At 36.5% G+C, this 12826-nt stretch overlaps 2 protein-coding genes across 3 annotated transcripts in view; both read left to right on the top strand.

Annotated features, from left to right (window-relative positions):
- The window catches only part of LOC111984615 (probable peroxygenase 4), a 5712-nt gene extending 3041 nt beyond the window's left edge, over window positions 1-2671 (top strand). For both annotated transcript variants that reach the window (XM_024016234.2, XM_024016232.2), the window contains exons 4-7: window positions 477-571; window positions 2014-2139; window positions 2227-2373; window positions 2513-2671. In XM_024016234.2, the coding sequence (XP_023872002.2) occupies window positions 477-571; window positions 2014-2139; window positions 2227-2373; window positions 2513-2522 (378 nt within the window). In that variant the 3' untranslated portion in view covers window positions 2523-2671. The remainder of the gene's footprint in view (window positions 1-476; window positions 572-2013; window positions 2140-2226; window positions 2374-2512) is intronic.
- A 1165-nt stretch (window positions 2672-3836) lies between these two features.
- LOC111984613 (uncharacterized) lies at window positions 3837-7667 on the top strand. The gene has a single exon (XM_024016230.2). It carries the CDS (start codon window positions 3837-3839, stop codon window positions 7665-7667), a length of 3831 nt encoding a protein of 1276 aa, XP_023871998.2.
- Window positions 7668-12826: the final 5159 nt, after the last annotated feature.

The raw sequence follows: 12826 nt of genomic DNA, 5'->3' as shown, positions 1-12826 counted from the left end.
GTATGTTACAAACATTACTTTGAGGAAGTTCCATGGCTTAATCTGGCATTTTGAAGGCCTGTTTGTTTTTACATGTTTCATTTATTGTTGTTGTTGTTTTAATTAATTTGGCTTCCATATTGATATATATATATATATATATATATTTTTTTTTTTACCTATAAACAAGATTTTAGCTTTTTATTGCAGGGTTAACATAAAAATTACTAAAAATTATATCTTTTAATAAAAATACTAAGCAAATAAGTTACTAGAAATAAGATGTTCTCATTAGTGTGATTGATTGAAAACTAGACGTGTTAATGTTACATTTCAAATAACCTTACTTCAAGGAGGTTGTATTGTATGTTACAAACATTACTTTGAGGAAGTTCCATGGCTTAATCTGGCATTTTGAAGGCCTGTTTGTTTTTACATGTTTCATTTATTGTTGTTGTTGTTTTAATTAATTTGGCTTCCATATTGATATGGTGCAGGGAAAATTCCCTTCTTTGCTCTTTCCAATTGAGATTAAGAATATTCAAAGAGCCAAACATGGGAGTGACTCTGGAACCTATGACTCCGAAGGAAGGTATATGCTCTATGTATATGCCATAAATTTCTTACTCATGTTGACTGGTGTTTTGATCGAGTTGAAGTACTACTTCGTTGGTGTATCTTATATGTTATTAGTTTAGTGGCCTAATTATCTGTCTGTTTGTCATGTTTTATTAGGTAAATCTGTTTCTTTAATTTTGCTTTTGTTTTACTTTGTCCTTCCCAAGCATAACTTGTTTCGAGACCTTTAAAAAAGAGTAACTTGCTTCCTTTTAGATACCTATATGGGTTGGTCTTTATAGACTTTTTTGTTGTGGCATTAATTCTGTAGTCAACTTTTCTTGCAATTATTGATATGGTAAGTTGTTTATGGTAGACTATAAAATAGAATTAGCGGTGTGCTTATATGAGAATCAATAACAAATTACCAACTCAGCAATCATGAAAAAATGTTATGTTACATTATTGTTTTAGGCTTACATCAATTCTAGATTGAGTTGATTTTGAAGAGCCTGCTAACCAACCGAACCTATCACTATTAAAATACCGGTTTATACCGGCTTTTTTTTGCAGCATTTTTGAAAAGCACTGCTATATGTGAGCTATTATCGCGTTTTTTGCTAATGCCGCTATAAAGCCTCGACCTATAGCGGCTCTTTTGAAATATATATTTGTACATAAAGACCAAACTTTCTCAATCCTATAATCAATTGGTGTCCATGTGCTTTCTGCACAACCCAATTTAGACCATATTAAGCTAGAGCTGATTTGGAACACAAGTATTTATTATTTTTGGGTCATTTTGAAGTTTCCCTGAATTATGATCCTAGGCAACCTCAGGTCAAGGTTATTTTCAAATTAAAGCCTAACAATATATTAATAGAATTAATCAGGTGAACATGGTGTGGTCCATTTCACCTAATTTAGTTGCCAAAGAAAACCCCATAATCAGGGTCATTTTCATAGTAAAGCCTGACAATATGTAAAACTAATTAAGTGATCATGGTGTAGTCTATTTCACTTAATCGAATTACCAAGGAAATCCCCATATTGATATTAAGTAAGTCTAACGAGACAAAAAAAACAAACACACACATACACACAACACTTACAACTATTTTCACAATTATCGAAGTGATATGTTGTGATTAATATACAATATAAATGGTGTTAGTGGTGTGTTTTTGTGAGAGTGACAACTTATCACCTTAGCAAGCGAAAAAAAGAAATTTGTGAAAATTTGTGCTTCTTTATCATTGTTCATTGAGATTATTCAACTAGAATTGACATCGTTGTAAGGTGTGTTCACTGAGTTGGTCACATCTTGGTTTGGATGAATCCATGTGAAACCTAAACTCTAATCTCTAATGGATCTTATTGATGAGTATAGTTCTTCTTAATCCATGGCTATACTTCAGCATATTTTGGTCCTTTTGTGGGATTTGTCTAAATTTTCTTTTCAAATCAATCTTTTAGGTTTGTTCCTTCGAAGTTTGAAGAGATTTTCAGCAAGAATGCTCTTACTTACCCCAGTGCTTTAACATCGAATGAACTAATGAAAATGCTGAAGGCAAACAGGGACCCCAAGGACTACAAAGGATGGTAGATATCTATATCTAATTTTTTGATTAACTAAGAACTTTTGTCCTCCTTAAAAGAAATTTAATGAACTTTTAAAATTTAATATAGGTTTGCTAGCTATGTAGAATGGAAGACCCTATATGTTCTCTGCAAGGACAAGAATGGTTTACTACAGAAAGAAATACTTAAAGGTGCTTATGATGGAAGCTTGTTTGAAAGGCTGGAGAAGGAAAGATCATCGACTAAAAAGAAAGCGTAATCTTTCTAGCATTTAACAATATGGAATTATAAACCAATGTATTTATTTTATTTTTATATTACACTTGTATATGAATTGTGTGAAATTAAATAAAGTTATATCGGGATTTTATTTTTTAAAATTCTTTTGATGCAGTGTTGTGTAAGTAAATGCATACTGGTATGCTCGTTGGGTCTTCTAGTGATTGCTGGTTGGATGCTATTGATTCAAGAATGTTGTTTGAATTTGTGATTGTTTCAAATTGTGAAAGTGTTTGATGAGTTATTTAATGGAAATTTAGTTCGATTTGGTTCATGTTCTTTAACATGATGCAATAAGCCAATAGCATACTTATTGTGTATGCTAAAAGTAACATGTCTAAGGATGATTTGAATTACTGGGGGAGTATTTATGGTCTTGTACATTGTGGACAATTTGGAGAAAAGTCAGAGCAGATGAAAGAAAGAGTTGGGAGTATATGTGCACAAGCTTTGGACATTCCAGAAGACTTTCCAAGTACAAGCTCAGGAGTTCAAGTTGAATAGGGTTTGATATTGTAAAGTTCTTAGTTGTAAGTTGTAAGGTTCAAAATAACTTCAAAATTTGTCTTCCTAAATTGTTCTGTGCCAATTCATGGATATTCATAGTTGTTATCAGATTAATCTGGGGAGAGTGGGAATATAAAGACAGAAGGCCATTCTCGACAAGTTCCAAACAAAAGTACCATATACAAAAATTAGAACAGGAAATATAAAATTAAAGTACCCTTTCTTAAACTTTTCTCCCATTTGCCAAAATGTTTGCAAGTTAGTTGGCCCTCATGGTACACATGTTGAGAGACCACTATATACTTAAGGTCTGTTTGGGATTCGTTTATTTTACTGAAATTAAAATTTTTTTTGCTGAAAGTACTGTAGATAAAAGTAAAAGTTAGCTGAAATAGTACGGTGGGATTCATAAATAGTACAAAAAAGTGCAGTAGAGTTCATGAATAATAGTAAAAATAAACTGAATAGTTAAATAAGTTAGTTTTTTAATTTGGAGCTAAATATACACTTAATAGCAGCTCGATCTATAATCCAAAAGTTAATTATTATTGCACACTATTTTACAATTATAACTAAAATTGTTTTTTTTTTTTTTTTTTGAAACGAACTAAAATTGTGTTTTTAAAACATGATTTCATTTGTATTTTCCATATACAATGTGTAATTATTGACTATTAACTTTTAAAATTGGATAATTGGCTCCAATTGGACAAGGCCTAGCTTTGGCGTGGGAGGAGGGGTTTTGGCAAGTCATTTATGAATATTTTTTTCTTCTTTGTCTTGATTAACAATACTCCATACTTTTGCCAAATGATGTTCGGTCGGTGACTCATGTTCAATACTCCTATGGAGGCGCAGGTTTCGGCAATGGGTCAGTTGATGGCAAAACACCTGGGAACGGCGGAGGTTGCTAAGCAACCCCGCCGAGATCAATGAGTGCATTAGTTTGGAACTGTCGGGGGCTTGGGAACCGCCGTACAGTTCGCGCCCTTGAGAAGGTAGTGTCTTCTGAAGATCCCATTTTAATTTTTTTAATGGAAACTAAACTTGTTGTTACAGAGTTTGATTCAATAAAGGAGGGTTTGAAGAGGTCCCAAGGTTTGGTGGTGCCTAGTATACGGAGGAGTGGGGGTTTAGTGTTATTATGGAAGAAAGAATTATCAGTTTCGGTACAATCTTACTCAGAGAGTCACATTGATGCGATCGTAAACCAAAATGATGGGTCCCAGAAGTGGAGGTTCACGGGTTTCTACGGTAACCCAGACACTAGCAGAAGGGAAGAGTCCTGGGTATTGCTAAAGAGATTATCTAGTAACAATAGTTTGCCGTGGGTATGTGCTGGAGATTTCAATGAACTCATGCACAGTGGAGAGAAAGAAGGTGGACGCTCGAGGCCAGTGCAACAAATGGCTAACTTTTGTGAGGCGATAAATTCATGTCAGTTGCGTGATTTGGGCTACATTGGTCAGGATTTTACTTGGAGTAGGCGCCTGGGAAACAGAGGATGGGTGAGGGAACGCCTGGATAGAGCATTGGTTTCTTCCGGTTGGGCTGCAAAATTCCCAAAGAAGCGTCTATATCACAAAGCCAACTCCTCTTCGGATCATTGTATGCTCCTGCTGAAAGACAGCCCATCGACGTCTCGGAGAAAACGTGGTCCTAAGCCCTTCCGATTCGAGACAATGTGGCTTAAAGAGGAGTCATGTGCTGATGTCGTAAGTACTGCTTGGCTCAAAGGTATGTGTAGTGATTCGGGTTCATCCCTTTACCATTGCCTCGAAGAATGTCGTCTTTCATTGAGTGCCTGGAATAAAAGTGTTTTTGGCCATGTTGGGAAAAAAATAGCTTCATTACAGGAAAAATTGGAGATGTTAGAATGTCAGAAGGGTAGTCCATTGATATTGGAGGAAATCCACTGTACGCGGTGTGAATTAAACAAACTACTGGAAGCTGAGGAACTCATGTGGCATCAACGGTCTCGGATTTCTTGGTTAAAGTCAGGTGATAAAAACACCTCCTTTTTCCACACTAAAGCGTCCAGCAGGCTTCAACGAAACACCATTGATAGAATCCAAGACTCAAATGGAGAATGGCAGGAGGATGGGGAAGTAATTGGCAAGATTTTTGTGGAGTATTTTGACTCTCTTTTCACTACCTCGAACCCAGCGGTAAGTGATGAGCTTCTCACTGCTGTCCAATGCAAAGTTACGGGCCAAATGAATAGCTTACTACTAAGAGAATTCCAAGCTAGTGAGGTGGAGAGGGCACTAAAGCAGATGTTCCCAACCACAGCACCCGGCCCGGATGGAATGCCTCCGATCTTTTACCAGCACTACTGGCCCACGGTAAGCTCTGTTGTCTCTAAAACTGTTTTGGATTTTTTAAATTGCGGTTTAATTCCTCCAAAATTTAATGAGACACATATAGTGCTGATCCCAAAAGTCAAAGACCCAAAACTAGTGACAGATTTCCGCCCTAGTCTTTGCAACGTAGCATACAAGATCGCATCTAAAACCATTGCAGATAGACTCAAGCAGATTCTGCCAAAACTAGTCTGTGAAAATCAGAGTGCGTTTGTGGCGGAACGGCTAATCACTGATAATGTTCTAGTTGCATCAGAAACCATGCACCACATCAGCCAGAAAAGGAAGGGGAAAATAGGGGAGATGGCACTCAAGTTAGATATGAGCAAAGCATATGACCGGGTTGAATGGTGCTGCCTTCATCAAATCATGCTTAAGTTGGGCTTTTCAGAAAGGTGGGTAGGACTCATCATGCAGTGTGTTAGTTCTGTCACCTATGCTGTTCGCATCAATGGTGTTCCTCAAGGCCACATCACACCTTCAAGAGGTCTTCGTCAAGGAGACCCACTATCGCCATATCTCTTTCTATTTTGTGCGGAAGGACTTTCTGCCATGTTCCACCAAGCAGTACAGAGGCGACGGTTAAGAGGGATTGCAGCAAGCAGAAGTGGCCCAAAGCTCTCCCATTTATTCTTCGCTGATGACAGCCTAATCTTTGGCCAAGCCACCCATGAAGAATGTGCTGAGATTAGGAGAATCCTAAAAGTATATGAGGACTCATCGGGGCAGCAGCTAAATAAACAAAAAACCTCTTTGTACTTCAGCCGGAATACAGCCAGAGAGGTTCAGGAAGCTATCAAGACTTTGTTTGGGGCACAGGTGATCAAACAGCATGAGACTTACCTTGGTCTTCCTTCCCTAGTAGGCAGATCCAAAACCAACTCCTTTGCCCAATTAAAGGAGAAGGTGGCGAAAAAACTATCCGGTTGGAAGGAGAAGCTTCTCTCACCCGCTGGAAAGGAAGTCCTTATTAAAGCAGTTGCTAAAGCGGTGCCAACCTACACAATGAGCTGCTTTAAAATTCCCAACTCGATTTGTGATGAGCTTACAAGTATGGTGAGTCAATTTTGGTGGGGGCAGAAAAAGGAGGAGAGGAAAATGGCCTGGTTGAGCTGGGACAAGTTGTGTCTCCCCAAGGATAAGGGAGGAATGGGTTTCCGCGACCTCAAAGCCTTTAATAGAGCCCTCCTAGCCAAACAAGGCTGGCGGTTACAAACCCATCCCAACTCTCTGTTCTATAGGGTATTTAAGGCAAAGTACTTCCCAGACTGTAATTTTGCCCAAGCCTCACTAGGCCGTAACCCATCCTATGCATGGAGAAGTATCATGTCAGCGCAGGAAGTGGTGAAGAAGGGTATGAAGTGGCGTGTAGGGAACGGAGATAGCATTCTTTTATGGTCGGACAAATGGTTACCTGCACCAGCAGCTCAAAAAATCTTGTCTCCCACGAACCACATCCTGCCTAATGATGCTAAAGTCAGCGCACTAATTGATTTGGAGAAAAAAGAGTGGAATGAGCAACTGGTCCGACAGGTGCTAGGTGAGGAGGAGGCAGATTTGGTACTTGGAATACCTTTGAGTTTGCACCTACCTCCGGATCGATGCATATGGGCTGAAAATCCTAAGGGCAAATTCACAGTTAGATGTGCCTATAAGAGTCTGATGGAGGGCCATATCAACTGCAGTGAAGGGGAGTGCTCTGACAGTACAGTAATGAAAAAAATATGGAGGTCCATTTGGGGTATGAAGACTCCAAACAAAATCAGAAGCTTTGCTTGGAAGGCATGCCGAGGCATCTTACCAACCAAAGAAAATCTGAAAAGGAGACATGTCATAGCTGATGATCTCTGTGAGACCTGTGGACAAGAGGCAGAAAACTACAGTCATTTATTCTGGTTTTGTGAGAAGGCTGCTGAGGTTTGGAGCAACTGCAAACTAGTCTTCCCCTTTCAAATTGAGAAAAGGTGGAACTTCATTGATGTGATGTGGCAGATTATTAGACAAAGGCCCACAAATACTGATTTGTTGGAGAAAACCGTGACTGTATGTTGGGGAATCTGGAAAAATAGAAATGCATTTAGGCATGGTGGCACAAGAAAACAGGGTAGAGCAATTGTTCATGGTGCTATGGAGATGGTAGAGGAGTACCGAACTGCAAATGAGGTGGTCAGCTCCATTACTCTCTATGAAGCAATCAAATGGCACCCACCCGAGAGTCCTAAGTACAAGTTGAATGTAGATGGAGCTGTGTTCACAGGGCTGAAAGAAAGGCAAGGAACTATTATCAATAAATACAGACTTTTGTCAAATTATTTCTCTAGTAGATTCCAGTTTTCTTCTCCTTATGGATTTAGGAAACCCTCATGGATTCGACTTTACTACCAGGAACTAAAAGTTTAGCTTCTGTTTCATCAAGAGAGTATGTTGTGTACTTTCTTTAGGCTTTCGACATCAATAGATCAGCGTAAGCAATTAAAATGATTGCATCATTAATGATGGATTATATCTAAAGAATTAGATAAGTAAGTGAAGGAAAAGATATCCTTTTCTAGATTTTTTTTTTTAATCTAAAAAAATAGTTATTTAACATTAAAAATTCTTGCAAAAAAAAAAAAAAACACACTACAAGGAAGACCTTTCCTATAAATTTTGTTCAGAGTCTTAGACCCCTTATTTTACGATAACGAAAATTCTAGTTTTTCAATTTGAGGTAAATAAAATGATCACTTTATAGGCCGAGGGTAAAAGGGTCTTTTTGTGCCACTAGAAAACTAAAAACCTAATAGAAGTTTTAACTATGAAATGGTCACTTTTTGCACCAACACTAGAGTATGGATTGAAATATCATGCAAAATCAAATTTAACGGTTGAAAAGTATCCTTTAAAATGAAATGAGGAATCAATTGTTATTGGTTCTTAAAAAGAAGTAATTATAATTTAAAATAAAATGAGAAATTAATTGTAATTGGTTCTTAAAAAGAAGTAATTATAATTAATGAAGTATGAAAATCCATGAAAATCCCATCAATTCAAATCTAAAGAAAGGATGGACATTCGCGTATGAAATAAAAAATAGTGAATAAATTGGTATTTAGCTATAAACTAATTATTTGTTTTAAAAAAATGTATAATTAATAGGTAAATATGATTAAAAATGGCTCAATTTTGATGAATTTTTTTTGTTACGATTGTTTGTGTTAGCAAATTTCGTGCCAAAAACTTTATTTGTAAATTGCAAAATTTTCCATGTATTTGAGTTCCATTCAATTGTAATGCTTTGAGTGAAATTAAATTAAATCAAAAGCCGAAGTTCAAGTTGCAACAATAGCAATTTCGCTTCCCTTGTCAGGTGAGATATCAAGCAAGCACAATAGACTTTGAAATTCAGTTTACACAAATAATTTCACTCAAAACCAAACTCGTTGGAGCAAGTTGGCACCTATGAGAATTTTTTTTTTTCCTTTGTCATAGAGAGAAGGCAGAGACTATCAAATATCAATTCCTTAGAGGGAAAACATATTTTAGCCTCTATACCTTCACCATCTCCAAAGTATCATGCTCGTTGTGAGGACGTTGAAACAAAAACTCTGAATATCCTTGTGAGCCATGGATTAGTGTTTAGTGTTGAAAATGACAAAAGCTAACTAGCCTACCAATTGCTAAAGAAATTATTCAAAATAAAAGACTTTATCATGCGATTATATATAGTAATCATGTATTAGCCTCATCACACACACTCAGTGCATGCTTGAGACTTTACTTTTTTTGGAGTTTAGTCATTAGTGTCATAATTTTCCATTTATCTCCATTTGAATTTTACATGTTTGACCACTAATCTTACACAGTTTACACATTTGAAACTTATTCTTTTGTCCACTGACATAACTACAATATATTAACGAACTAATAAAGTAAACTAGCCTCATTGCATGTGCTCCACCTGTGCATGAGGCCCCTTTTTTTTGGGTTTAGTGTTATAATTTTCTATTCATCCCAATTTAAGGTTTAAGTGTATATACGATTATACATGATGATGTCAAAAATTGTCAATAAGTCGCACAGTTCTCATATGCTTGAGACAACACCTAGGAAGGAGGTTTAGAAAGCCCAAGGGACGGTCATACTCGTCCCTTCATTCTTCCAAAGATGTGGACCGTTAATGATTTCAAGCCGACGAAGTCTTCCCGTCAGGTCATGAGCCCGATAAGGGCTTTTCCTGGTCATCAGAGAGGGAATTGTCCGCCCATTCCCCTAATGACAAAGGGGAAAGTTATGATGGAGAGGGAGTAGAGGATGTAGAGGGAGGTGAGGGTGAGTGCGATGAGGGAGAAGAGGACGAAGAGTACGGGGGAGAAGGTGATGGAGACGAAGGTGAAGGTGACAAGACGGCTCCTGAGGGAGGAGGTTTAGAAAGCCTAGGGGACGGTCATACAGGAGACAAGTCCATCCTCAACTATCTAACACACCCTTAAACTTAACTAATCTGCCAGCCAATTGAAATGACCACAATTAAATCGATATATAGACTAGGAGCCTTACAACGGGACCCCATTGTCGTAGGAGTAGGTAAGTCACGGCCACGTTTTGGTGCTGCGGTGGTCAACCATTATTGACTTTGAGCTCTATCACATTGATCCAATTGCCATTATAGTAAATTTATTGTACTTCTAGTTTATGATGAGTTTATGGTACTTATGTTTAATGATGTGTTTATTATCAAAATGCACAAATTAAAATGGAAATGACGTGTGATCGATATATGTCTTGACTCTTGATGGGAAAACTTTCTAAGTCATTTTTTAAAATTAAAATTCTGTACTGTTGTTCATTAAAGAAAACATTTTCCTCATTTTTATGAATCTATATATGATATAAAATTTTATACTTATGGTGAAATTCAAATCTAGAAATATTATTAAAAATAGAGAGAAAATGAGAGAAAAATTAACATAGAAATTTTAAGTGGTTCATATGTTTTCTCACTAACTTGGTCCAATACTATACTCTCCTATGAGACCTTTAAAATAAAGACTGTTGATACTTCAAAATACAAGTCACCATCTCTAACCATATGCATATTAAACATGGATAGAGCATTAAAATATAATTGTTGAATTGAGATTGACATAATATTGCTTTAATGGAAATTATAAAATTATTGAGTAGTTGAACATTTTGTTAAAATCCCACTAGATGTAACTTAAGTTGAGATCAATAATGAGATGACGGAGGAAAAATACCATTTACTCTTATACTATTTTTTTAGTTAAACCAAATTGTATGAAGGTATCCATAATAATAAATCTTAATTACTGTAGATTGTGGTCCTAACCTTTTTTTTTTTTTTTGGCTGTAAAATAATAAAATAGTTAACAAACACCCTAAAAGTATTGGTTTAAAAATTATTTTTAAAAACTTTTTATATATAAAAAATTAATTAATTTTTTGACCATTTTTTATATTTATGTTGAAAGTAATATCAATTTTAAAAAAATTATTTATTAACTATTGCTCTAAACTCGCATGTTAACAGAACCCACAAAATAATTTATACGCTCTCTCTTGCTCCATATATCAAGTTTCTCACTGCCTTACGTAAATTCTCCTCAAAGCAACCAAACATACACTTTGCCAAAGGCCAAAAGCTCTCTCATTTCATCTCTCACTCACTCACAAACACACACACTACTCATACCTCTCCTTCTTCAACAACCTCTCCAAATTCTCTCTTTCTCACACAAACATGTCTGTGACTAATAACAGAGCTCTTTCTTTCTCTTCTCTTTGTGTCTTCCTTATCACAATCTCATCAACTCTCACAACCCCATCAAACTCCGCCACAGAGTCCTTCGTCTTTGGTGGTTGTTCTCAGCTAAAGTACACACTAGGCTCGCCTTATGAAAACAACATCAACTCACTACTCACCTCCCTAGTCAACTCAACCATGTTCAACACCTACAACAACTACACCATCTCCACCCCAAACTCCAACCCCCAAGACACCCTCTACGGCCTCTTCCAATGCTAGGGTGACTTCCAAAACAACGAGTGCTCTCATAGGGATTACCACTTCTCCCTCCTACCTTTGGGTATACCAATCCCCTTATTTGCAATACCTAATGGAGACCCCTGGGGGATTTTATATTGAGCTTTAAAACTCTCTATACCTTCTGGAGTGTCTACCAGGTAAGCGAATCTACCCATATTTAAGAAAGGATTGAAAGTGGAAGGAAGGCAAGGGGAGGTTAGGGGAGCCGAGGAAGAAAATAATTTGAATAAAGAAAACCAAAAGTGAAAGTAAGAGAAAATAGTTAAACGACTTACGGAAGAGAAGGAGGGCTCCTCGGACTAATTCTTGAAATTTAGGAGTGCAAAAAGTGAAGCAAATGGGGTCTTCAAGCAGTATATGTATCAAAGGGAAAAGCAAGTGGGAGAATTCCCGCCCAAGTCCCAATAAAATCCCTGGCCATTGGATCTCCATCGTACTATAGAACATGGACATGGAGCCACATAAATTAAAAGAAGGTGTGTCCGAGATGCCGAAACGTTAGGAGCGTGATTTGAGCTGTTGAAAAGACACCTACACAAATAGAGGTGACGTATGGAAAGAGTAGGGTGATTGAAGTAATATCGAAATCCTCCTTTTTTCCTGAAGAGAAAAAGAAGAGAATTTTGAGAGGCTATTGTAGGGATGATAGGCCCAGAAATGTATATTGGGCTATGGGCTCTGTCCGAGGGCATTTAGTAGTCCGGGGACAGGTAANAAAAAAAAAAAAAAAAAAAAAAAGACACACTACAAGGAAGACCTTTCCTATAAAATTTTGTTCAGAGTCTCAGACCCCTTATTTTACGATAACGAAAATTCTAGTTTTTCAATTTGAGGTAAATAAAATGATCACTTTATAGGCCGAGGATAAAAGGGCCTTTTTGTGCCACTAGAAGACTAAAAACCTAATAGAAGTTTTAACTATGAAATGGTCACTTTTTGCACCAACACTAGAGTATGGATTGAAATATCATGCAAAATCAAATTTAACGGTTGAAAAGTATCCTTTAAAATGAAATGAGAAATCAATTGTAATTGGTTCGTAAAAAGAAGTAATTATATTAATGAAGTATGAAAATCCCATCAATTCAAATCTAAAGAAAGGATGGACATTAGCGTATGAAATAAAAAATAGTGAATAAATTGGTATTTAGCTATAAACTAATTATTTGTTTTAAAAAATGTATAATTAATAGGTAAATATGATTAAAAATGGCTCAATTTTGATGAATTTTTTTTGTTACGATTGTCTGTGTTAGCAAATTTCGTGCCAAAAATTTTATTTGTAAATTGCAAAATTTTCCGTGTATTTGAGTTCCATTCAATTGTAATGCTTTGAGTCAAATTAAATTAAATCAAAAGCCGAAGTTCAAGTTGCAACAATAGCAATTTCGCTTCCCTTGTCAAGTGAGATATCAGGCAAGCACAATAGACTTTGAAATTCAGTTTACACAAATACTTTCACTCAAAACCAAACTCGTTGGAGCAAGTTGGCACCTATGAGATTTTTTTT

This window comes from Quercus suber, unplaced genomic scaffold, assembly GCF_002906115.3.
Source record: "Quercus suber isolate HL8 unplaced genomic scaffold, Cork oak 2.0 scaffold_1034, whole genome shotgun sequence".
Classification (NCBI taxonomy): Eukaryota; Viridiplantae; Streptophyta; class Magnoliopsida; order Fagales; family Fagaceae; genus Quercus; species Quercus suber.
Note: the sequence above shows the minus strand (reverse complement) of the source record. Positions and strands in the feature narration are given on the sequence as shown.